This window comes from Poecilia reticulata, linkage group LG10, assembly GCF_000633615.1.
Source record: "Poecilia reticulata strain Guanapo linkage group LG10, Guppy_female_1.0+MT, whole genome shotgun sequence".
In the NCBI taxonomy this organism is placed as follows: Eukaryota; Metazoa; Chordata; class Actinopteri; order Cyprinodontiformes; family Poeciliidae; genus Poecilia; species Poecilia reticulata.
The window spans coordinates 16,754,896-16,778,231 of record NC_024340.1 but is presented as its reverse complement, the minus strand read 5'-3'; the positions used below and the strand labels follow the sequence as shown (position 1 = coordinate 16,778,231).

Below are 23,336 nucleotides of genomic sequence, written 5' to 3'. Positions count from 1 at the left end.
TCAAAAGAAGAAGTGGAGATGGCGGAAGTTTGAGCGATACAGACTTAAAAGTTTTATTAAAATGTTTTGTGGAAATATTGTGATAACAGCAAAAGTGACGATAATATTTTTTGCTTCTTTTTAAGGTTACTTTATGACCGTATGACACAGTAATTATAGCTGCAAAACTCAAATACTGCTCTTAAAAAACAAACATTTACGATATACTTTCTTAAGACGCCACTTGCATAAAGAAGTGTGATTTATATCACGAAACTGCACAAAATCACTATCATATTTTCACATTTTTTGACACGTATTGATACTCTCCTTAAAAAAACAGTAGAAGAAATGGTAAAACTAACAATCTGCACAGTTTTGTAAGGGTTTAGATGTCATTAACTGGAATTTATTGTGGCAGTTATAAACCAAAATGCTTATCATAATCACAAATTTGTCACCATAAATGATGCAATAAATGTCCGTCCCTAGGTTTAAGACTAAAGTCAACAATAAATTATCTTCTAGTTGCCAAAACTTTGTTTTTTCAAAATTTATATATATTAAAGTGTTTTTTGCAAATTCAAATACAATTTCTTCCAGGTATTTAAATATTTTTTTATTTATTTAACAGAAACATCCGACAAAACCCAACAAAAACCTGGGAAATAAAAGACAATAGCATTTCTATGCTGGATTCATTTTTTTTTATTCAAAATGTACATCAATGGAATCAAACTAAAGCAGAATACTGAATCATTTGTAGTGTAATAGAGGTTTTAACAACAAGAGGTGAAGGCAGATACTAGGAAAAAAAAAAAACATGTATGGCAACTGCTGACACCAAAATGTCACTTTTAAACTCCAAAGAACCACATCCAAACATCATAGGTAATAAACAACAAATCTCCACTTCAATACACAAAATATATCCTTATAAATTATATAAATGCACGAGTATTTTTAATACTCTTCATCTGGGTATCTGTTCAACTCATTTGGCAAAGTGGGAGCTGAAATCATGGGACAGAGCAAATATACAATGATTAAACGCACCATCATTTTCTTTTTAAGAAAAACATCAATGAAGGGAACAGACGGCAGAGCTCAGATATTCAGGGAGTAAAAACCAGAAAAATCACAGCAGTTATGAAACTTAAATAAAAGATGCATGCAAAATATGGAGGCGGCCAGTTAATGTTAAAGCACGACGTGTAGTAAAAGCCCCTCGCATGTGACCTCCATGGTATTTAACGAAGATACCTGAACATGGGAACCGCAGTGAATGCTTTGGCGTTTTTATGACCAGTTTATCTTCAAGAGGATTATTTTTTTTTTGTTTACTTTGAAAAAAAAAAAAAAAAATTCTACTCATTTATTCAAGATTTCGTCATTTGATTTAATGCGTTTTACATTTTGAATGAGTGCATAGTGCAGGTCATGTTGAATTTAAATAAAAAAGATCATGATTTTACCCGTGAGTCCTGAAAATGTGTGAACCCCCTCCTGAAATCTTCTGCTAACCACAAGAGTTTCTCTATGTACATTAAGACATAACAGCAGATTTTAATCTGTCCCTGATTTTAGAGCTTCACTAGGTGGTCAGAAATACCATGCGAGTCCACATAAGGCCGTATCAAACAAAAGGAAGATGCGATGCGAAGAATAGAAAGGCTGACACAACGAGAAATGAAAAGCAGGAAGAGGTAAAGGGTGCTTAGTTCTTGCTGAAGCTGCAATCCCCTCTTCAGGTGGCCAAGACAGATTAAAAGAAGCTAAAGAGACAAAGAGAAAACAAAGCCGGCGGTTAGAGCAGAGGGCCAAACATCTGCAAGAAGAGTCAAAGTGAGCCTGAGCAAGAGAAAGTTTAATATAACTTAAATCTGAACACATTTTTCTTACCTACACGGCAAAAACACAACATATTACTAAGTATTTCTGTCTAGTTTCAAGTGCAAATATCTCAGAACATTTGAAATAAGACAAAACTAACTTGTAAGTAACTTTTCAGCAAGAAGTAGGAGCTTGTTTTGAGTAAATAATTCTTTAAAATTGATGAAAAAGTTTTAGTTCCACTGCTAGATTACTAAACAAGAACGTTTTCCCATATTATAAGTGGAATACTTTTTCACCCATATTGAAAAATTATTTACATTCCTATAGTTTGCTGGAAAGTTACTTATTTTGTCTTATTTCAAGTACTAAGATGTTTGCACTGGAAATTAGACAGAAATAGTTGGTGATATTTTGTGTTTTTGCAGTATGAATTCTGGTTTGATGAAGAAAAAATCTGAATTGTGAGGAAAAATGTCAAAACTGAGATTTAAAAAAAAAATCTGAATTCTGTGACTGAAGTAAAAAAAAGTTAAAAATTAAGAACATTTTCAAAACTGAGATTAGAAAAAAAACTGAATTCTGTGATTAAGGTAAAAAAAAATTTTTTTTAAAGTTTTAATTTTGGGGAAAAACAGAATTCTGAGAAATATGTTAAAATTCTGGAGGGAAAAAGTCTTTTTTTTTTTCCCCAATGGCCCTAATATTCTATCATAAAATATATATTTTTACTGGTAATACATAAAATAGTAGAAAACCTGCTTTTTGTATTTATTCAAATTATTATTATTTTTTGCATATCAAAATGTGTTTAATGATGTCAATGATTAAAGCAAAACCAACAAAAACCTGTAAAGGACTCAATACTTTCCCCAGGCCTGTAAAAGCTGTACACATATATACATATAAAAGTTCTGCAGATTCTGATTTTAGCGCTACAGATTTAAAATATCCAACTATAAAATGCGAATTGAACACCTTCCGTAACTAAAGTGGGACAAACGTTAGTCACAGCAGCGTCAAACAGCGAAGAGTTAGAAAACTGAACTTCAGGTCAAAGCAGTGGAGAAGCGACACACATCAACCCATGTTTAAAGCTAACGACCGGAAACCCTGAAGCAGATGGGGTCCGCAAAAGCCTCGGGTGACACCTGAGGCTCACAGCGCCCCCCAGAGGCTGGTCCCTCAGCAAAGCTGGGGGGCAGAGGAGCTACTCCGTGCAGAGCCACGGATTGCTGCAAAGGAAAGTGAAACCATACACACCAGTGAGCAGAAAGATGGATGAATGCAACGCCTCTTTATCCATTATTTCACCATGCTGTTGGGTCATAACTATGGAAGTCCATTACTGCCAAAACTAAAACTTTAACATGAGACAATAAGTCATTATCAAAAAGCAGCTATGACATAATTAAGTCATTTTTGCATCAATGTTTTCAGATAAAGAAGCCATACATTTATGTAAGATCGTATCTAAGGATGCAAAATACATCGCCTGATGTTAGTCAAGATGTTAGTCAATTTTACCATATCTGTGCTGGTCCAATAAGTAAAACTGGGCCGATATTAACAATCAATGTTTATTTCCGTCTTGTTGTCATTTGTGTTTCCAGTACAAATGAACGCAAAACTTTGTCAATATTCCACTAATGTTGACAAAAGTACATATATATATTTGACTTTATATCTTTGTGTTTTTATGATGCATAGCACTTTGAACTGCCGTGCTGCTAAAGTGTGCTGTGCAAATAAACTTGAGTGACTAGATTGATAAACATGAAACGCAACTAAAATCACACATGAATAAGTTTGTTCACGAGATAAGTCATTAAAAAATGCAACACCATCTTCCTTCTAGCACTTCCTGTTGTCTTCTTTGCAGTTTGTGCCAGTGGCAACTAACTGGTTGTTGATCATGTGATGCAAAAAAAAGTGTTTCCATTGCAGTTTTGAGAGATAAACCAATTTTAGTTGAGGTGAAAAACTACCTCATCCTAGTGCCAAAACATTTTAGCAAAAAAAGTTTTTTGGCGCATTCTCATTAAGCAAATGTATTTCAAAAATGCTAAATTGTGTAATTATATGGTCAACGGAAACAAAGCTAGTGTCAATGGTGTGATAATGTTGTGTAGGGAAATTTATAATATACATTGTGTCAGTAAATAACGGTTATCGATCATAAAAATATTAATATTGGGCATCGATATTGGTTCAAATGATCAGATCAGTGCATCCCTAACTAATTATGAAAGTGTCTGAATTTTGCAATATTTTTGAAATATTTTGAGATATTCAAAAAGATATTCAATATTCTCAGAAAAGGTAGAATAGAAATGTATTGCTTCTTTACTTCAGTGGAGACATTTTATATTTAGTTAAAATAAACTATTACGTTATGGTATCATATAGTAATGACTTTTTCGGCATGTCAGTGGTAGCAATGGGCTTCCGTACATTAAATCCACCACAGCCTGAAACAGATGAGTAATGCTCCAGAGCGTCATGGAGGACATTGGTTTGATTTTGAACAAATGTGTAGGACTGATACTCTGATTAAAACACTTAAAAAATTAAAACCTCCCAATTTAAACAATATATCACCAGAAAACTTCAACTCAGTTTGATTTTCATTTAAAATCCATCACAAAATCCAAGCAGGCGTTTGTTGCTTTACTCGTATGTTTGTCAAACACAATGATCATGGCCACAGCTGCATCATTTGGTGAAAAATTGGCCTTTATTTTCTTTAGAAAATGTTATTTTATGTGTAGCACTAATACAAACATTTGCCCCTGCAGTTCAGCGGACATCATGATTATTTGACTTTAGATGTGCCTACATATAAAAAGTACAAAAGAAAAGAAAGTTGCAATTGCACTGATGACACTGAAATATACTTCGAAACACATCACATCACATTTGAGTGTAAAACAAAGTGCAAATATGAAAGCTAATACAAGTATGCAAATTAAAACATGACAATGAATGAGGTATGCGAGAAGTGGCAAAAGATATCGGGCTCGCATCTAATCATGCATCAGGCTAAAGTCAACAGAATAAAAAAAATTGGCAATAATTGGAGAAAAATTAAAGATTTCATGGGATTTTTTTTCACATCATTTTTCCTCTGTTATTGGCAAAAGTTACACAACAGCTAAATTTCTTTAAAATCTTCAACCGGATGCATGTTTTCTTTAGCCTCAACACATTTCTGCCCATCACACCAGTAGTCATGTATGTTAATATTTTAACATCATGCAAAGAATCGCTGAATATGAAACAAATATGGAATGTAAATCCACATAAAAAAGAGGGGAGACTTTAGCCGAATGATCACTTGCAAAAAAAAACAAAAAAACAACCAACAAGCATCATTCAGATAAAAACAAAACCAAAAACAGTGATGTCAAATTGATAGCAATGCCCAGCGTCTTCCACAAAAGCAGCAGAGAGGAGAGGGGACATGTGGAGGAGGGTGGAGTTATGGGATTTGGGTGCAGGCGGAGGTGAGGGAGGGGGACTGGAAAACATGATGGGGATGGAAGCTCATTCACAGCAGGATTGCCACAAGGGAGGATTTTTTCTACAGGAGTCCTTAGCTGGAAACGAGAGAGAAGGGCTGTTAATGCTTTTTGTACAAACAGTTATAAAAATCAGCACATTGACATTAGACAGCAGTCAGGAGAAAACATGCTTCTAGAGGCGACCCGTCAGGTTCGGGTTACGGTCGGGCTGCGGCCGAAACAAAACGCGTTTCATTTGTTATTCTTAGATAATGAGGTTTCAGTCTACGATCTGCCTCCTTTCAGATTGAGCTGCTGCAGCCTGAAGTGACACAAATCAGATTTTGTTTTGCCAAATATGTACGACTTGTACATGATCTCCAGTGTGAACTGCAAACAACCTGAAAGTGTCCCGCATGCGCAGCAGAGGGCGTCTAAAGGGCGTCGCACAGAGAGAGCGTGCTCAGTGTTTAATAAGGAAGGAGAAGAAGTGGTGCTCAGTGTTTGAGGAAGTAAACGTGGAGGCTAATGGTGGAGCTTAGCTTACGATTTTAAAGTTGTTACCTAAATGCAGCCAGCACATTAACAACCGAATCCTCATTATAGTCCGCCATGATGGTTGTTTTCTTTTTGCTTCCACGCATCAGGATGCAGAATAGTGACTGTTTGTCGAGTATCAGTGACGCTCAAGCCGGATGAATGCGACCTGACCGTTCAGATTTGAAAAGATCGGATATGTATCTGTTTTAGAACCACATGTCCAAGTGGCCTGGGTCGCATAAAAAAAAAATCCGGCCTGTGTTATTCAGTCTGTCATAAAAAAAAATCTGACACGGGTTGCATTAAGACAAAAAAAGAAGATTGGAGTTGGGTCACTTCAGACTGCAGTGTGAACACAGCCTTAGGGTCTCTGTCACTTTAAATCTAAGCAAGTTGCTGCTGGCCACGCCCCCCCAATTCAAATAGCTGCAAACAGATGCGCAATCACACAACCATACATCTTTGAAAAGCAGAAGTAGAGCTCCCCGCACAACCAACAAGAATGCAGCAACTCATTTCTAGATGGTAAGTCAACAACAAAACACTTATCTTTTCCAGCAGCCATTGTAGAGCACATATAGAGGTAAAACCAGCTGACCAAGCATGAGAATTTGAGTTTGGGTTGCTAGGTGACAGGTAGAACTTCACTGAGGTTGCTAGGTGACGGGCGGAACTTTGCTGAGGTTGCTAGGTGACGGGCGGAACTTTGCTGAGGTTGCTAGGTAACGGGCGGTGCCTGGTGATTTGTTTTTAAATGGCTTGTTTTCCAGACACCAAAAAATATTAACTTACTGCAAAAAAAAAGCAGCAGAGTATTTTTTTTGTTTTTTTTTAGAAGCATAAATGGAATGGAAACATAAAAACATGCAAAATGTGAATTTAACATAACAAGTTTGAGGGTTTTGTTGTCTCTCTCGTCTGACAGCATTTTGTTTTTAGAAGTTTCCACCCAACTAAGCAACAGATGTTTCTAACTAATTTATTTTTCCTCAGTGGATCACCATCAAACCCATAAATTCCTCTCTGTGTGTTTAGCTTTTGAATCCTGCCAAGGCCAAGAGGCCAAGTCACCAAATATCTGCAAGATCAACTGATCTCCACAGACCGAGAGGTGGGCTGAGGTTCCTCGCTGTTCTGGAACGACCCGCTGGGTCTCAGTTCGGCCCTGAATGGTTCTTTGTGCGACGGCCAGGCCCGACTTTAGAGAGCCGCATAAAAAGAAAGCTTTGTGGTCTGAGGGAGGAAGATGGGAGCGGCCAGTGTTTGGGGATCTAATAAACTGGTTCATTTAGACATTTCAGTCAGCAGAACCAAAACCAATCCAATTTATCAGTTTGGAAAGATGGAAGTTTAACTAAAACAGTAAATATTTGTAACTTAATGATTTGTTACACTTTAAAAATTCTCACATATTGTTGAAGAAACCTTCGATTTTTATGGTCGAATAATACTTTGGAATATAAGATACGATGTCTTCACAACCACAATCTGATGTGTTTTATTGGGATTTTATGTGACTCACCAACAGAACGTGTCACAAAATGACACATAACAGGCTCGGGCTTTGACTAGGCCATGCCAACACATAAATATGCTTTGATTTAAGCCATTCGGCTGCATGTAGGTCTGACACAATAATACATTTTGCTGGACAATAAATTGCCCCAGTAATTATTGTGATACATAATGTTGTTGTTTTTAGACTTTTTTCAAATAATGTACTGAAAATAATGCAAGTTCATCCTCTCAAATACCAATAAACTTTAATTTTGCAAAGAACACTTAACACTGGACCTAGAAGATATCTTAAATATTCAAAAGAAAACAAACAAAAGCAAAAAAATAAAATAAAACAACGCACAACCAAATCCACAAATAGAATAAATGACGTCGTCTCTTCAAAAAATATCAGGATGAAATTTTATTCATCATGCAACTAATTAATTATTTTTTTGCGACTGGCTTTAAGCTGCATGTGTATATTTAACTCCATCCATGTTGATGAAAAGACATCATATATTTCAGGTTTTTATAATGAATAAAAACAGGTTAAATATTCAATCATCTTATTAATTAAACGCTACTTTGTATTGGTCTGTTATATAAAATCCCAATAGAAAACATTAAAGATTGGGTGTAAATACTTCTGCATGGAAGTCTACTTCACATTTAAATCGATCAGCTCATGCACATTTTGAATTTACATTTTTATTTTGATTTGACTTGATAAGGGGGGGTCTTACCAGAAAAGGTGCCTCATGCAGCGAGTGTGGGAGGAGTTAACTGGAAAACATTACGATGCAGTGAAGGTGACACATGCGCTCACAAAACACACAATCTGCACAACAAGCAGCGACAACTAACTGCGTCCTGCGACTTCAGCTGGAGGGTTAAACAGCTGCGATCGTTATTTCGTTAGAGCATCAAGTGGATGAACTCAACTGCATTTATTTTAAAATGAAAAAATGAAATTGGCTGTGATGGAAATAAAAAATAAACAGGGAGAAATGAAGTTATGGGAACTTTCAGTGCAAGTGTTTCCTTCCTTTTCTAAACAGGCACATTGGCGGCCACCCGGTGAGCCGATTGGGTCCTTAAAGTGAACAGAACGATCTGATGGCAGATCAAACATACGAAGAAAACCTTCAAATAAATTCATTTTTACTGCAGTAAAACAATTTCACACTGAAATATTTAGAAAAATTAAACCTTTAATCTTTAAAAATCATGTTTACATTTTTTATTGTTGTATAAAAATCATTGATTTTTATAAAATCAATGTTTTGACAAGTTTTGTCAAAACTTATTGACAAAACTTGTCAATAAGTTTTGTCCAGAAACATTGGGTTGATTTGGGCGTAAGTTTTGGAGCGGTGAAAGACCCAACATGCAGAAATCAACAGGATCTTTATTTAAATTGTCCTAATATTTTACAGTGTTGTGATGTTTAACTGGCCCGCAGCATCACAGGCCCTCTCAGTAAGTACCAGCAGGCAGGAGGTCATTATACACACAATTCATCCTGTGTTTTTACAGCAACAATTATTTTAGCAATCAATTATTCTGACAAATGGATAAACATGTTGGCACATTTTGAAGATTTTTCATTTAACCACTAAATCATTTTATATGAAATATTATTAACAGAAAAGGCTAATATTTTCTCTACTTTTTGGATTGACTAAGTTTTCTAACAATGAATATAGGAGAGGAGTTTTTATTTCTTAACATAAAATAAACTCAAATTAAAAGTTTGATTTTTCAAAAATTTTCCCAAGTGAAATTATGATACTGCAATAAAAGATTTAATTATTTTACGGCTTTTTGCATGTTTTCTTTTTTTACTATGGATGCCAGTAAATCTGCCTGCATCTGAACCTGAAAGATTAGATTGAAAACATGTGGATGCACACACTGCTTCTATGCTCGATTTTATGGAAAAAGCCTTTAACAAATACACAAACTAATGATTTAAATAAGTTAGATAATAACCTTAATAAATTAAAGGTGCAGCATGGCAGAAAACAAATAAAAATGTGAGAAACCTTTGCCAGATAAACAAAAATAATCCTTGAGGAGCAGGCTGGGCCTCCTGCATCTTTAGTGTGTGGGTAAAGAATCAGATACTCACTTTTTCCTCTCTTTGTCCCTTTTGAGTGTGGTGGAGCCCCCTGCCTGCTGAGCTTGGTTCTGCAAGAGCTCTGCCGCAGTCTTTTTCTGTTTGAACGTGTTGACTTCATCGTCCAGGGTCTTCTTCTTCTCCTCCAGCTTCTTTTTCTCGTCCTGATGGAGCTTCTTCAAGCGGTCGAACTTCTCGTGCAGCTGCGCGGCGATGAGCAGAAACAGGAAGTCGGTGTGGATCAGAAAAAGGAGCAGAAACAAAGCGAGGCGTTTGAGTTGATTTTTACCTCCTTCTCTGCCTCCTTGAGCTCGGCCTCCTTCTCTTTAACTCTCTGGACAAACATCTGCCTCATCTCTTCTTCCTTTTTCTGCAACTCGCCCATGAACTCGTTCCGCTTCGCCTCGTACGTCTCCTGCAGACTGGTCAGAGGGAAAAACTGTTACACCGGGAGAAAGCAGAGAGAAAGAAAACCGACAGACCTGGAGGTAAGTCTGCTACCTGAAGGGTTTGCTGTCGGGATCCGTGTCCTTGAAGCCCATTTCCTCCAGCTTGCAGCGGCGGTACAGCTCGTAGTGGCGCGTGTGGGTCTGTTCTCGCAGATCCTCCATGTTCACTCTGATCAGCATTTCTCGCAGTTTCACAAAATCACAGTGGTTTTCGTTTTCCACTGAGGGGAACAAATAAAACAGAAAACACGTCAGGCTGCATCTAAAATCAATACGAATCAATAGGAATAAGAAATAAATCAATTAACTACAAGTTAAATTAAAACAAGATCAACAATTTCTATTTTTATGGTTTATCGTTTTTCTCTTTCTACCAAAAGCTGGGTGAGAAAAGTTTTCAGTTTGATGCTTTGGTCTCAACTAAATTATTTAGTTTATTTGCAGAGACTTCATAATTAATTTGTTGTTTTATTTATTTGTTTTAGATATTTAAAATATCTTCCAGTTGCAGTGTGAAATGTTAATCAGAATTTAAAGTTTATTGATCTCTGAGAATGAGCTCTTGCATTATTCCTTATACCTTCTGGGACAAAACGCCATCGTGACGGGCCTGAGGAACAGACACACAGGCTGAGCTTGGACTGCCCAAACAGAACTAAACAGTTCCAGTCCGAAGCAGAGAAGTGACTGCGTCATGTGGCCTCTCTGTTTATTTTATTGCAGCCGCCATGTGACAGCATGTGAGCAGGAACACAGTCTGAAGCAAACTGATCCGACGTGAGATCAGGATTTGTTCCCTCTTGGACCGAGACAAACCTGCAGCAGCTTTGGCTTCAACTCTGCTTAAAATCCACTAAACTTCCAAGTTTAGAGTTTGTGTCACAACAAGTGAGTCGGAGGTAGAGATGAACATCGCCCAGTCAGCCGAAATCATGACGGATGCAAAAAAAAAAAAGCTAGCTAGCTATTAGCAGCTAGTTAGCGCCTCGAGTCACATTTAAGATGTCTGTCTGAAAACTACATACAAGATTAAATAGTCCTGCCACGACAACATTAAGACCTCCGATTACCGTATTTAACTTGCTTACTTTTTTAAATTAATGAACGATTTGCGAAACGCAGCCAATGACGTAAACATACGAATGTTCAGACTGCAGTGGCTTTCGAAAGTATAATCATCTGGTTTAGGACCTCATATGAAAGAGACACAAATCTGATTGATTTTTGGGTGAAAACGTTGGAATTGCAGTGTTCAGACTTAAAAGAAAAAGTCGGATATGGACAAGAAAACAACAGATTTGGGTCGCATTTACCCGCTGTGTGAACTTAGTTCACCTGGAAAATCTACAATCACCCGATGCTGAACTGGGAATAAAAGTTTTGCTTCAATTAAGATTCTGCTGAAAGTTAGTTTTTGTCAGACTTCAGGGGTCTGTTTAGATTTTTATGTCAATTTTCTTCTTTTTTCTAGTATTAAATTACGAAAGTTCTCAGTCACTTTTAGGCGAACCATTTTAACAATAGCTACAATAGTTTGGCGCAGACAAATAATTTTACTGAAGTCAATATTCAAATATAAACACTGCAATGAAGACGGATTGCATAGGTTGGATGGAAAACCAAACAATACATGGATGGATGCAGAAAACTTCGACAGAATTGGAAAAGTAATAACATCTGGAAATCCAAATATTTTTTCATGTTATATTTAAATTTCATGTTATATTTAATTCTCCAGACTTTTTCAGACTGTACAGGAACTCTGATCCTTAACAACTTTTCTCAAAAAAAGTCAAATACTGCAATAAAAACTAAACTTTTCATAAATAGCGTCATGAAAACTGGCTGTAGAGTATGAGTCGACGTATGCCTTGAGCATTGCTCTGTTAACCCTGTGAGCGAAAAGTTCTGATGCTGAAAACATTACAAACCCTTTATCATAGATCGGTCAAGAAATCAATCTAAAATCAATATAAAGCCATTAGTGGCATACAAAATGTAAGCGCACAGAGGTGCTGCATTGATGGAGAGGAAACTGGAGGGAATGAGGTCACACAGCGAGTTCAACTGTGAGAGCTGAGGGGAAACAGGAAGTGGCTTCAGTAGCTCTGCAGACGGAGAGCGCACGCTGTCACTTCCTGTGCTGGAGGTGAGACGGGCTTACCCTGCACCGTCCCCCAGGGATACTGCCGGGCCTTCACCATCTTGTTCCCGATCTTCACCTCCTCCGTGCTCCCCACCACGGCAAACGGCAGATGGCTCTGCAGCAAAGACAGCGCTGTTAGCGTACCGCTACACCTGCAGGCGCAGGTGGCTACGCTAGCTTCAACGGTTCAGCAGCAAAGCAAACACTGCAGGAATGTCGAGTCCAGATCGGGGTTAATGAACAGCTAGCAGAGCTGCTCCCACGCGGCAGACTTCCTGCAGCGTGAATCGACTGATTGTGCTGCTTTCCAAACATTTCTCCCTACATGTGACGGCCTCCAGTCCAGACCATGTGAGCAGAAAACAAACACAATGCCTGTCCTCACTCATAACATATTTTAACACTTTTTCAAGTTATACTTGTTTGTTCAGAAAGACAGATTTCCATCACATTCATTAATTACAGCTTCAAGTAGAAAAGCAGAAAGTCCAGGAGTCAAAACTGCCTTTCTGGGACTTTCATAAAATACGACTTATTTTAGTGGAGAACAAAAATAAAAATGATCAGAACTGAGCCAAACTGAACCTCAAAGAATACAAACGAAAAAGGGCAGAATCACATAAAACAAGATTATTTTATTTGTCATCATGTTTCTAGAACAAAAATGGAGATAAGTAGATAAATAAATGATGCCCAACTATGAGTGTCTGTAAATCTAAGTTTTCTCTGGACTTATTTGCAGATTAATATACAGATTAATATACAGCCCACTGCACTGAACCTCATTAAAACCTCCTGGTTTTTCCACCAAATATTCATTTCTGATTTCTTCCCGAGTTAAAACATTAGTATCGTTGTCTCTAAATTAATATGAACTTGTTTTCTTAGCGTTATTTGAGGTCTGAAAGCTCTGCATCCTTTTCATTATTTTGACCATTTCTCATTTTCTGCAAATAAATACTAAATTTTTGCTTGGACTTTCAGAGACACGTTGTCAGTAGTTTACATAAGAAAAAAAAAACAATGTTCATTTTACTCAGACTTATAACTAAAATCAGAGAAACTGATCATTTTAAATGGTCTTTTATTTTTTTACAGAGCTTTATTTTTATGTGCATTCTTGATAGTATTTTATTTATTTTATATTTAAATACATTTTATTATGCCACTTATTGTAATATTCATATTTAATTAACACTTTGAATTCAGTGAATTTCTCCTTAGGGATCAATTAAGTGTTACATTCTATTTGGTTCAGATCTTATAACATTTTTCTTTTTCATCTTGGAGGAAAAACAAATCTCCTCCTTAACTTAAATCGGATAGTTTCACTCATCAGTAGAAGGTGATTCTTATTTTAATCATCTACAGCGACTTTTTAATCAATAAATTATAAGATAAAATGTATGAAGTGAGGAGGAAATGTGGGCCTTACGTTCATGGTGGAGTTGATTTCTGCCACGGACTCGTCGTCGGTGGGGAACTGGTAGATCTGGACGCCGTTGCTGACCAGTTCGCTGGTGATTTTGATCTTGAACTTGGCCAGTTCGCTCTTGGAGATGGCGTCCGATTTGGCAACGATGGGGATGATGTTGACCTGCAGGTGAGGAAGAAGAGAAGAAGCTTTAGTTGGCTAAATTTAGACCGTCTGAAGGCGCTCATCAAACGGGCTTCTGCTGATTCTGGAGTCCAAATTTAGATAAAGGCTCACAAACGAACAAACGCGTTAAAAATCAGCCCAGTTTACAAAAATGTTAACAAATCACCATCTCTGAGGGAAACATGTGAACATTAGTTTAGTAATTGATTTTTCTATCAGTTAATCAGGCAAATAAATTGGCATATTCATCTGGTTTTTCATTTAGGCCTTTTTTTATACAATATTCAAAATACATAAAATTGCAAAAGAACCAATTTATTTATTTTCTTAGTATGAAAATAAACATTACCTAAAAAGCATTCCTTTAGTAAAGACTTGAGCAGCAAAGAAATGCATCTGCAGCTAAAACTATTAACTTCTGACAGGAACCAGGGCTGATTTAGTGGAGCACTCCCGCTCTTCAGTGTGGAAGTTGATGTATTAGACTCAAAGTCAGCCATGTTCAGAACCAATGAGATGATCAGAAAGAAACCAGAGGAAGCACAAAGTTTAAAAGAAGACCATGTTTCCTTCAGAGGATGATCCTGCCGGTCGCTACGGCAGAGAGACTATTGGACGTTTCCAGCCTGAATATTTTGGATAAGGAAAAAAAGATTTAGCAAATTAGCAAAGAAGTGAAACGACTTTGCGCCAACTTCAGCTAACAGAAGCTCTAGATGTAACACAGCAGCTTCAAATGTCCTGTTTTATCATCTTGACCTTTAACCTGCGTCTGTCATTCTGGATCTAAAAACACTGGCGGCGTTCTGGAAATCTCAGAGTTAAGATAAGGTTTGTTACAGTTTGTAACAATAACAGTGCAATAAGAAATGCTGAAGCCAGTTTGTTAAAATGTCAACGCCAAACATTTTATTTTTGATCCATTTATTAATCGGTTAATTGAAAAATACACTGTAATGATGTTAAATTAAACATAAAGGTCTGAGCTTTTCTCATTGTTTAAGCTGCAGATTCTTCCTTCTCTAAAGAAACGCTCAACTGCGGTTCTATAGGCAATAAAATGTTTATTGTCTTATTTAAAAATGTAACTCACTTGTTTAATTGCATCTTTTATTAATGTATTTTTAACATTGTATAAAATAAACTTTAGTGGTTAAATAAAAATGCAGCTGAATTTTTGTTATTTGATTAATCGTCAGAATAATCAATGACTAAAATAATCATTAGCTGCAGCTTCACTTAGTTTCTAGTTTGGACGCCTCCTTTGTTCCCAATATGAATAATTAAAAATACTTTTCCTACTTAAAAATAAACCTGAATCTGCTGAAAAGCCATCAAAGTCAGTGCAGTTCTATGAAACCAGGAAACGGGCCTTAATGTGTAGCTTGTGCATGCTAGCTTCACAACCAAATAAAAATAGAAAACATTGAGTTTTGATCTTTAATCTTTGTTAGTTGTGCAAACAGATCCTGCAGGACGGCAGGAGACGATCAGGCAGGGTCTGTTTTCTGTTGCAAAACCAGAATCTTCCTCCCACGCAACATTTTTCTGCCTTTTGAACGACATGTGAGCCGCTTGCAGCTAAGAGCGATGAGCGCTCTGGGTCATGGGAACAAAAACAGGTCGTTCCATCATGTAACACCCCCCAGGATGAATATCTCAGAGCAGGAGGAGGAGGAGGAGGAAACGCTGCTCTGGGTCACACAAACACCAGACATGCTCTGTGCTACAGTGACTGATGTGTCGCTGTCAGAGCTCACCTTGCTGTCGAGCTTCTTCATCGTCACCAGGTCCAGGGATTTCAGCGAGTGTCCCGTCGGAGCGATAAAGTACAAGCAAGCGTGGATGCGGGTGTCGTGGTAGCTGTGCAGCGTGCGCTTGATCTTCAGCTCCTCCTGGAGGTACGCTTCGAACTGGGTATCGATGAACTCCACAATGGATTTGTAGCTGCACAATGAGAAGGATGGGGAAGCCGTTCAGCATTTCCTCCTTTTGTTAAGAAAGCTGGTTATCAGCAGGCGGCCCGCTCCGTTGAACCCAGCAGGTCCGAGTCGCTCCAACAAACAACTTCAACTACAAACAGCTTTGACAGCAGATTAACCCTTTAACTGACACCCCAAAACCACTTTCATTGAAAATTATTAAAGTGCTTGAACACATTTTGGTGATAAAGCAATAAATTCACTATTTAAATTCACTACTATATAATTTATTACCGTATTAGTAAGTATTAATAAAGTATTAGATGTTAGAGTATTAATGTTGCCAAATTGACCCCTGCTTTAAAGCCTTCAAGGGTGTTTATGCGAAGTAATAATTATAATTTCTTTTAACTACATAAATTGTTTGTATTTTTTTAATGTGAATTTTATTTGCTATTTTGAACGTCGCTTTAAAGACGCAGCTTGAACAAAAATGCATGATAATATTCAGTGAAAATTATGTGATAATATTCTACAGAAAACGTTTGAAATGTCTCTCAAATACATTTATGACAGTTCAGAAAACAAAACAAAAAATCCCCCAATTTTATTAACGTATAAAATAAAAACCAACCTTTGCTTCAGTTACACAGATCAATCATTGGCTTTAGGAAACAATAAATATTCAAAGATAAAATAAAAAATAACGTTTTTTAGGCTTTATAAATTAAACGTTATTTTAAACTTCATAATGAAACTGCAGTTTGAATACCAAGCATTTAATAACACCTGTATTTTGCTGAAAAGCTGCTTTTAATTTAGTTTTATTTCAAATGTATCAAGATATTTTCACTATAAACCAGGTCAAAAGTACTTGGTAAGATTTGGTGATTCTGCAGTGTAATTTTTGTGTTAATGTTATAAAACTATGGTATTTTCTCATAGTGACCCAGTTATTACTGATCATTTCCAGTAACTCTCCAACATTCATTCAGTAAATTTCAACCAAATTAACTAATCCTGACTAAGTTTATAAAGTTTTAAATCTACTAGAATTAAAATAAACTTCCTAAAATTGACAGAAAAATTTAATTTCTAACCCCGTCTTTACATGTTGCATGAAAACAAGCAGATGAGGGAACATTAACCAGCTACGGCGCTACGCGGTCGTACTAAAGAAATCTCGCCTGGCCTGCAGCAGGTCAAAGGTCACATGACTCCAACTGGGTTTGTTCTTGTTTAACGCGCTGCAGGCCGTTTCTTCTTGAACACAGCAAAGATGGGATGAAACTACAAATTTAGCGTCACATGATATCGTCCCTCCCTGCGGGTGAAATGTGAGCCTCTATTAGCCGTGAATGTTTGGAAATAAAATATTCCAGGCGAACAAAACGGAGCCCTGGGATGCGATACGTTTGTGATGGCAGCCTGGAAACCACCTACATCTAATTTTTCTTTGTAAAACCATCTGAAACCATCAAACCTGAAAACTTAGAGCTCAGTGTATTATAAGCCTGGCGGACCACCAAGCTTTACTTGTGCCCCCACCAGGCTTAGCATTGCTAATTTATTTCAGTTTTTTTTTAATGTTTGCATTTTTTTAAGACTTTCTAGTTGGTGTTCAGATATTAATCTTCCAATAATACATAATTATCAAGTGATATTTTCAAATTTCCTGTCAACTTTAAACATTTTTTATCTCAAAAACACGACGAGCCGCTGGACGAATCCCTGCTGAGCGCCCCAACCACCGGGCTGCTTTGGGGGAAACCTCGCCTCTGGTTGTATTTTCTGTCAGGAATAATCATGACCGTGGTGAGGCTCGTTACCTGTCCTCCTTGTTGATCTGGTCTCCGAAGCCCACCGTGTTGACGACGGTCAGCTTGAGGCGCACGTTGCTCTCCTGCAGCTCGTAGGTGTTGGACTTCAGCGTGACGCCCGGCTGGTTGTGCTGGGTGGGCTCGCCCTCAAACTTGGTGTTGAACAGCGTGTCCATGAGAGTGGACTTACCCAGACCCGTCTCACCTGGAAAACAGAAACACAACGTTACATTAGGGGAGTCCAAAGTGTGGCGCGGGGGCCATTTGTGGGCCCTGGACTGATTTTGTGCGGCCCCCTGACTCCAATTTAAGAGTAATACAAATACAGCCTAAAGGATTTATGTTTTTTATTTTTAATTGGAGCAGAAAGATTACAGATTAGTTTTAATCTTCTTAAAATATAAAGTATTAATCTTTAAATAACCACTTTCACTTTTTAGCAGAGACATCTATCCAGTTCCAGAATCAGAGCGACATAAATCTTTTTATTTGCCATGTTTTTTCATTTAACAGAACAAATTAGCAAAACCCTTCTTACGTTTTGGCACTACTATCTCTTTCCAACACTTAAAAAACATCTGGATACTTCATTTCTTTAATTAAAACTATTACATTATCAAATTGGGGGAAACAAGTAACTCGCAATATAACTTTTTATGGAAAAAAACAACATCTTTTTGACCTGGAAGACAATTCTGCGCTACGTATCAAAAAGTTTGAACACGCCTACTTTAAATCAAAGAAATTAAAACATTTAAATGTACAAAATCATCATCACACTGTCCTCATTCACTTTAAAAACATAAATGTCTAAGTCAAAGACAGGTGGCTTTTTAATCAGCTTTATTTTAAGCTCCTTAGACGACTTGATTGAATCCAAAGCAGAAATGAGGAATAAATCAGGTGTGCAGATTTAATGGCAGCCTGGAGGAGTTTTTACCCTCATTTTCATGCTTACAGAAGTCATGCATTCTGCCTGCTTTCTGGTTCAGACCGTCAAATGACTCAGATGTGGAGCTTCCTCAGTCAGAAAATCTATTTTTATTCTTCCCAACTTGACCCACAGTCTGTGCCAATTATATAGAAAAGATCACTGGATATCACATGATTCCCATCAAAACTCAACAGATGGACAAATCAATCCAAGTCTATACACTGACAATTTTTAAACATATAATAATGCATCAAGTTTGAGGTGAATGAAAGGCAACAGATAAAAAACTCTGCTGAAAAAACATAACTATGAGAATTGCACTTATTGATATTTTACCTTTGTCTGCAGAAATAAGAAAAACTTCTGTTCTGATTATTTTTCAAGAATATTCCGCCCTGCAAAATTATTCAGGCACCTTGAACCTTTTGTAAAATTACCAAACTTTGTTGAATTTTGTTTTTATTAGGATTGAGACAGCGGTCAAAAATTCACTTTAAATCACAATGACTGTAGATGTAGAGCCAGATCAGCTATATTGTTGTGGTTTCAAAACATATTAATGTATAAGAACGTCCCAGTCAAAGTCCAGACCTAAATTCAACTGAAAATCTGTGGCACACCTTGAAATTTGATGTTCACAGACTCTCTCTCTGACTGACTGAGTGAAACCTGAGCTACAAAGAAGAATTGGACAATATTTAATTCTCCACGAAGCCGGAGACAGAACCCGAAAACTTGCAGCGATCCAACTAGATGTGAACTCAAGTAGGCAGAACAGGCGAATAACAGATTTTCTCAGATTTTTTTCTAGAATATTTTAAAAACAAAATCTCGTTTTCTTTTCACTCTACATTTATACAACACTTTATGTTGATCTAACCCATAAGATCACTTGAAAACTTTTGCAAGTCAATGTTTATAACTGAATTTCTGCAGAGAAAAGCCTCTGGTTCTCCCTCCCATCATTGTAAAGCAATAGCTAAAACTAAACTAGTCCGAATGAGTTTTCTAGGCTGACAAAATCTAAATCTCAATCTGCAGCAAGCTGCACTTTTAGAATAAAACAGAAGGATATCGGGCAGAAATGATTTGAGAATTTGTTTGCCATCTTTCAAATGGTAAATTTACAAAAAACAAACAAACAAAAAGGAGTTTAGATGTATTTTAACCCCTCCACCTACATGGGATCTTTAGTAGAGAAAAAAGACCAATGGAAAGTGGTAAAAGTCATAAAATGACTCTTAATGTATTTCCCCTATTGTTATGATCAGCAGGGAACATGGCAGGAGGCTGAGAGAGAGAGGGAGTACGTTCAGGAAGCAAATCCATTTAGGATACAAAATGACACAACGGAAGAAAGAAAGTGTAGAATAATAATATTTCAGTCTAAAATATTTGAATAAATAGTTTGGGGATGCAAAATACAGATTTATTATAGCAGAAAACAAGGACATTTCATCTGGACTTGTGAGAGGAAAATGCTTTGAAGGCATGTTGATGTGGTTGACTGTGGCCAGAAGAAAGCCATATTGTTTACACTCCGTCATGCCAATGTGTCAAATCATAGGGAACAACATAATTAGATAAACCAGTAACCAACACAAAGCATAGCCTCCAATAAGCTTAGTAAAAACTAATAACTGAGTTATCTAAAAGAAATGTAATGCATCTACATCCAGATGAAACCAGATATTTACACACACTAAATGTGTTTTTCCTCACTGTGTGAAGTTAACCGAGACCAAACGTTTTGTCTTTTAGCTTAGTTAGAGCGACCAAAATCATTTCTGCTTGCTAAATTGTTCTTGTACCTTCGTCACTATGGTAACTGAAGCAGAGCCCATCAGAGAGCATAGACAGTAAAGTGTGATTCCTCATGTGAAACTAATATCTGGTGTTATTAAAGCTGGTAGACAAACAACATGCAGAGGTTTGTTGCGCTCACCAACGCAGAGGATGTTGAAGCAGAAACCACGGTTGACAGACTTGTTGACCAGCTGGTCAGGCATGCTGTCAAAGCCAACATGGCCGGCCAGAGGCACAGCGCGGACTCCTTCGCCCTAAAAGCACAAGAAATCAGGTTAGTGTCTGCAGTTCCAAAAACTCTCACTTATCTCTGCTCGTCGCTGCATCAGCAGCTGAAACTCGCATTACCTCGTCCTCCATCTTATCCGACTGACAGAGAACCAAACTGAATTCAGGTGCAGTCTAACTCACTTCCTGTTTTTGGAGCTGCAGCGCTCTTCCGTCAAAATCGAGACAGTTCGAAACCACAAAGTACATATATGGGAGGTAATGGCTCCTCTTTTAGACAACAAAAAGAGGAGAAAATACCGGCTAATAAAGACAGAATGTATTTTATCAGGATTTTTGTTCTGAAGTGAATTAAAAAGTTGCCCAGTTTTCTGTCCTTTACTAAGATACTGAAACATAAAATCTACTTTGACTGTCTTTCAAACAAATGTAATTACTAAGCAGAGTATTAATGTGTTAATTTGAGTCATTATAAAAGCAGCTGTTTATGACGGTCTTAGAGCAGGGGAGTAAAAAAAAATTTATGGGTCGAGTCAAAAGTATTCACGGGCCAAAAAAAACCCCTCGAAATTCAAGCAAATAAAGTAGCTAGATTTTCTTTTATTTTATATAGATTTTTTTAAATAAATGATATTCATTGCAGATCTAAAACTTAAAAAGGATTTTGCACATTTAATGTATTAAAAGAAAGGCATCTACTTTTCAATTTATTTTAGGTTTGATTAAACAAATTGATTTTCAGCAATAAGAACAGGATTTGACTTACTTTTTTTATAACGCTTGTTATAGTTAGCCAAGTTTCAAAAAGAAAAAAAAAAACAGCTGATATGGATGTATCAAAGTTGCCTTTTCAGGAAAAGGATCTGAATAAGCGTGACTCTGCCTTTTGTTAATGCTTAGCTGTAAAAAAAAAAAAAAAAAACTTAACATTTTCTATTGCAGGAAAATTATGTTCGTAGTAATTTTACCCCAATTACAATTAGAACGGTGCTGCACAAAATCACGCCAAGAGCCATTAAAGGCCCGCACGCCTCAGTTTGGACACCCCTGTCTTAGAGGTTAAAACACGGTAGTGGCAGCCTGAAAGTTTGTTCTTTTTTTGTCTTAAATCAAGTGTAAAATATGTGGTAAGACTTTAAATGTTCAAATATTCCCTCTATTGACAACAGGGAAAAATATTCAGCCTCCAAATTTGGCATAACCCAAAAGCAGCTGAGATTGCAATAATTCAGAGCGTCTGAACACACACATGCCACACCTTTCAGATTTATATTTGTAACACCAAGTATCCTTTTCCTTCAGCTTTATCATTTTGTTGTACTCTGGCTTGACCTATCACATAAAATCCCAACATTCATTTTTGTGGTTGCAACATGACAAAACGTACAAGACATGATAAAAATAATGTTCAAAATGCAACTTTTTAAACTGTGTGTGGTTGTCAGTAAGTATTTGATTGTTCCGATTCGTTTTTCCTGCCGGCTATGTTTATGTTATGAGCTGTTGGGAAGCAAAGAATTTGCAAAAGATGCCAAAAAAGCTAAATCTCTCCAGCAGCTAAACCTCAGACAAACCGGCCATTATGTGGCTTAACATAACACAGTGCTGTTGTCCAATTTGGCAAAGGCTTTGAAAGAAAACACACTCTCAGGGTAAATTTAAAATAACTGTCCAATCTGATGGTACTGAACAGTTGCGGATTGTTTGGATGACTGGGTTTAAACAGCTGGGAGACTGTTTGGGAAACTGATGGTAACGAGACAAATAGCCTCTATATTTCTGCAGCATTCCTGAAATCATCATCCTTGCTTTTCATGACACTCACAGCCAAGTAGCACACAGCCGGTTTCATTCATTTGGGCCACAAAGGGAAATCAAACTGCACAGCCTCTGCTATTCTAAGCAATCCCTCTGGGTTAAGTGGCTTCCTTTTCCACGAAAAAAAAAAAAAAAGAAACAAGTGAACATTTTGAAAATGCAAGCTTTTTATACTGTACGTAGCACGCTTTTTTCCTTTTTTTTAAAATACTAGTTAAAGACGCCGCCGTGTGAAAGTTAACGGGACTTGAACATAACGGAAATGAGAACCGAAGCTGTGCTTAAATGGGGGCGTTGAGAATGAATGGCCTACCTACTGTTCTGTGTGGGTTTTTAACGGTGCAGAGCCGACTACGTTACATTTTTCGACAGTATTTTACAAGTCGACATTTTGTTTCGGAATAATTATGCTAAAGGTAGCCTCGCGTGAAATCAAAATGGGTCAAACAGAAACATTTCAACAGATGGACGTCGGGTCTTTACTGAAAATTGCTTAATCAAATCGTTTTTAGTGCACAATCTAATTTTTAAAATCTGTATAATTATTACTAAAACCGTCTTTAGCTTGCTACTATAGATTTTTTTTTGATGGAATGGAGCACGAAAACGGCTGTTAGCAGGATAACCCTTCCACTGATTCTCATAATTCTCCCCCTCTGTAACAAAAAGCTACATCAATATATAGTTTTCTTGCGACTCGGATGTGTAACGCGTGCATAATGAGATTAACTCTGTGTAAACGGGAAACTTACAGCTTGCCTTGCTATCTCAGTGGACGCCATGGTGAGTGCTGTTAGCTGGAGAACAAACCCTCCGCCGCTCTGAGGTTAGCAAAGGAAGCTGCGCCGTTTACGTTATACTCAAAGCTGGCCTGCTCGGAACGTACCATTTATTTCAGCCGGTTTACGCTCGATGTAAAATAAAAATACAGACAATACTATCCTTATTTATATAGTTTTTAAGAATTATGAATTTGTTTTTTGGATGAATATTTTCTAGAAAACGGAATTAAAGAGCGAAAGTCAGTGAATTCCTCCCTCACCGTCGACGCCCCCCACGCAAGATGGTTGCGGCTGATGGTAAAGAAGGGCAGTGAACGTTCAAACGGAAAATCTGATGTAGAAACAATGCAACGTTAT

General features: G+C 37.2%; 1 protein-coding gene across 4 annotated transcripts; it reads right to left on the bottom strand.

Moving 5' to 3' along the window:
* Window positions 1-671: 671 nt before the first annotated feature.
* Window positions 672-23,056, bottom strand: septin6 (septin 6). Of its 4 annotated transcripts, XM_017307164.1 has the most exons (11): window positions 22,950-23,056; window positions 20,291-20,405; window positions 17,421-17,616; window positions 15,430-15,616; window positions 13,505-13,666; window positions 12,088-12,184; window positions 9,976-10,144; window positions 9,764-9,896; window positions 9,487-9,677; window positions 8,099-8,138; window positions 4,528-5,411 (listed from the first exon to the last, which is right to left on the bottom strand). In XM_017307164.1, exons 1-10 carry the CDS (start codon window positions 22,977-22,979, stop codon window positions 8,135-8,137), a joined length of 1,284 nt encoding a protein of 427 aa, XP_017162653.1. In that variant the 5' UTR covers window positions 22,980-23,056; the 3' UTR covers window positions 4,528-5,411; window positions 8,099-8,134. The 4 variants fall into 4 exon arrangements, with proteins under 4 accessions (XP_017162651.1, XP_008418833.2, XP_017162653.1 ...); XM_017307162.1 differs by lacking the exons at window positions 4,528-5,411; window positions 8,099-8,138 and adding an exon at window positions 672-1,754; XM_008420611.2 differs by lacking the exons at window positions 4,528-5,411; window positions 8,099-8,138 and adding an exon at window positions 2,490-3,047.
* Between the last annotated feature and the right edge of the window lie 280 nt (window positions 23,057-23,336).

Excerpts from the sequence above, each read along its gene's own strand:
- septin6 (XM_008420611.2), bottom strand. The coding sequence starts at position 22,979 with ATGGCGTCCACTGAGATAGCAAGGCAAGCT. Across the intron at positions 12,185-13,504 it reads AAATCAACTCCACCATGAAC|AGCCATCTGCCGTTTGCCGT; the intron begins GTAAGGCCCACA and ends TCTTTGCTGCAG. Across the intron at positions 9,897-9,975 it reads CCCGACAGCAAACCCTTCAG|TCTGCAGGAGACGTACGAGG; the intron begins GTAGCAGACTTA and ends CCCTCTGACCAG.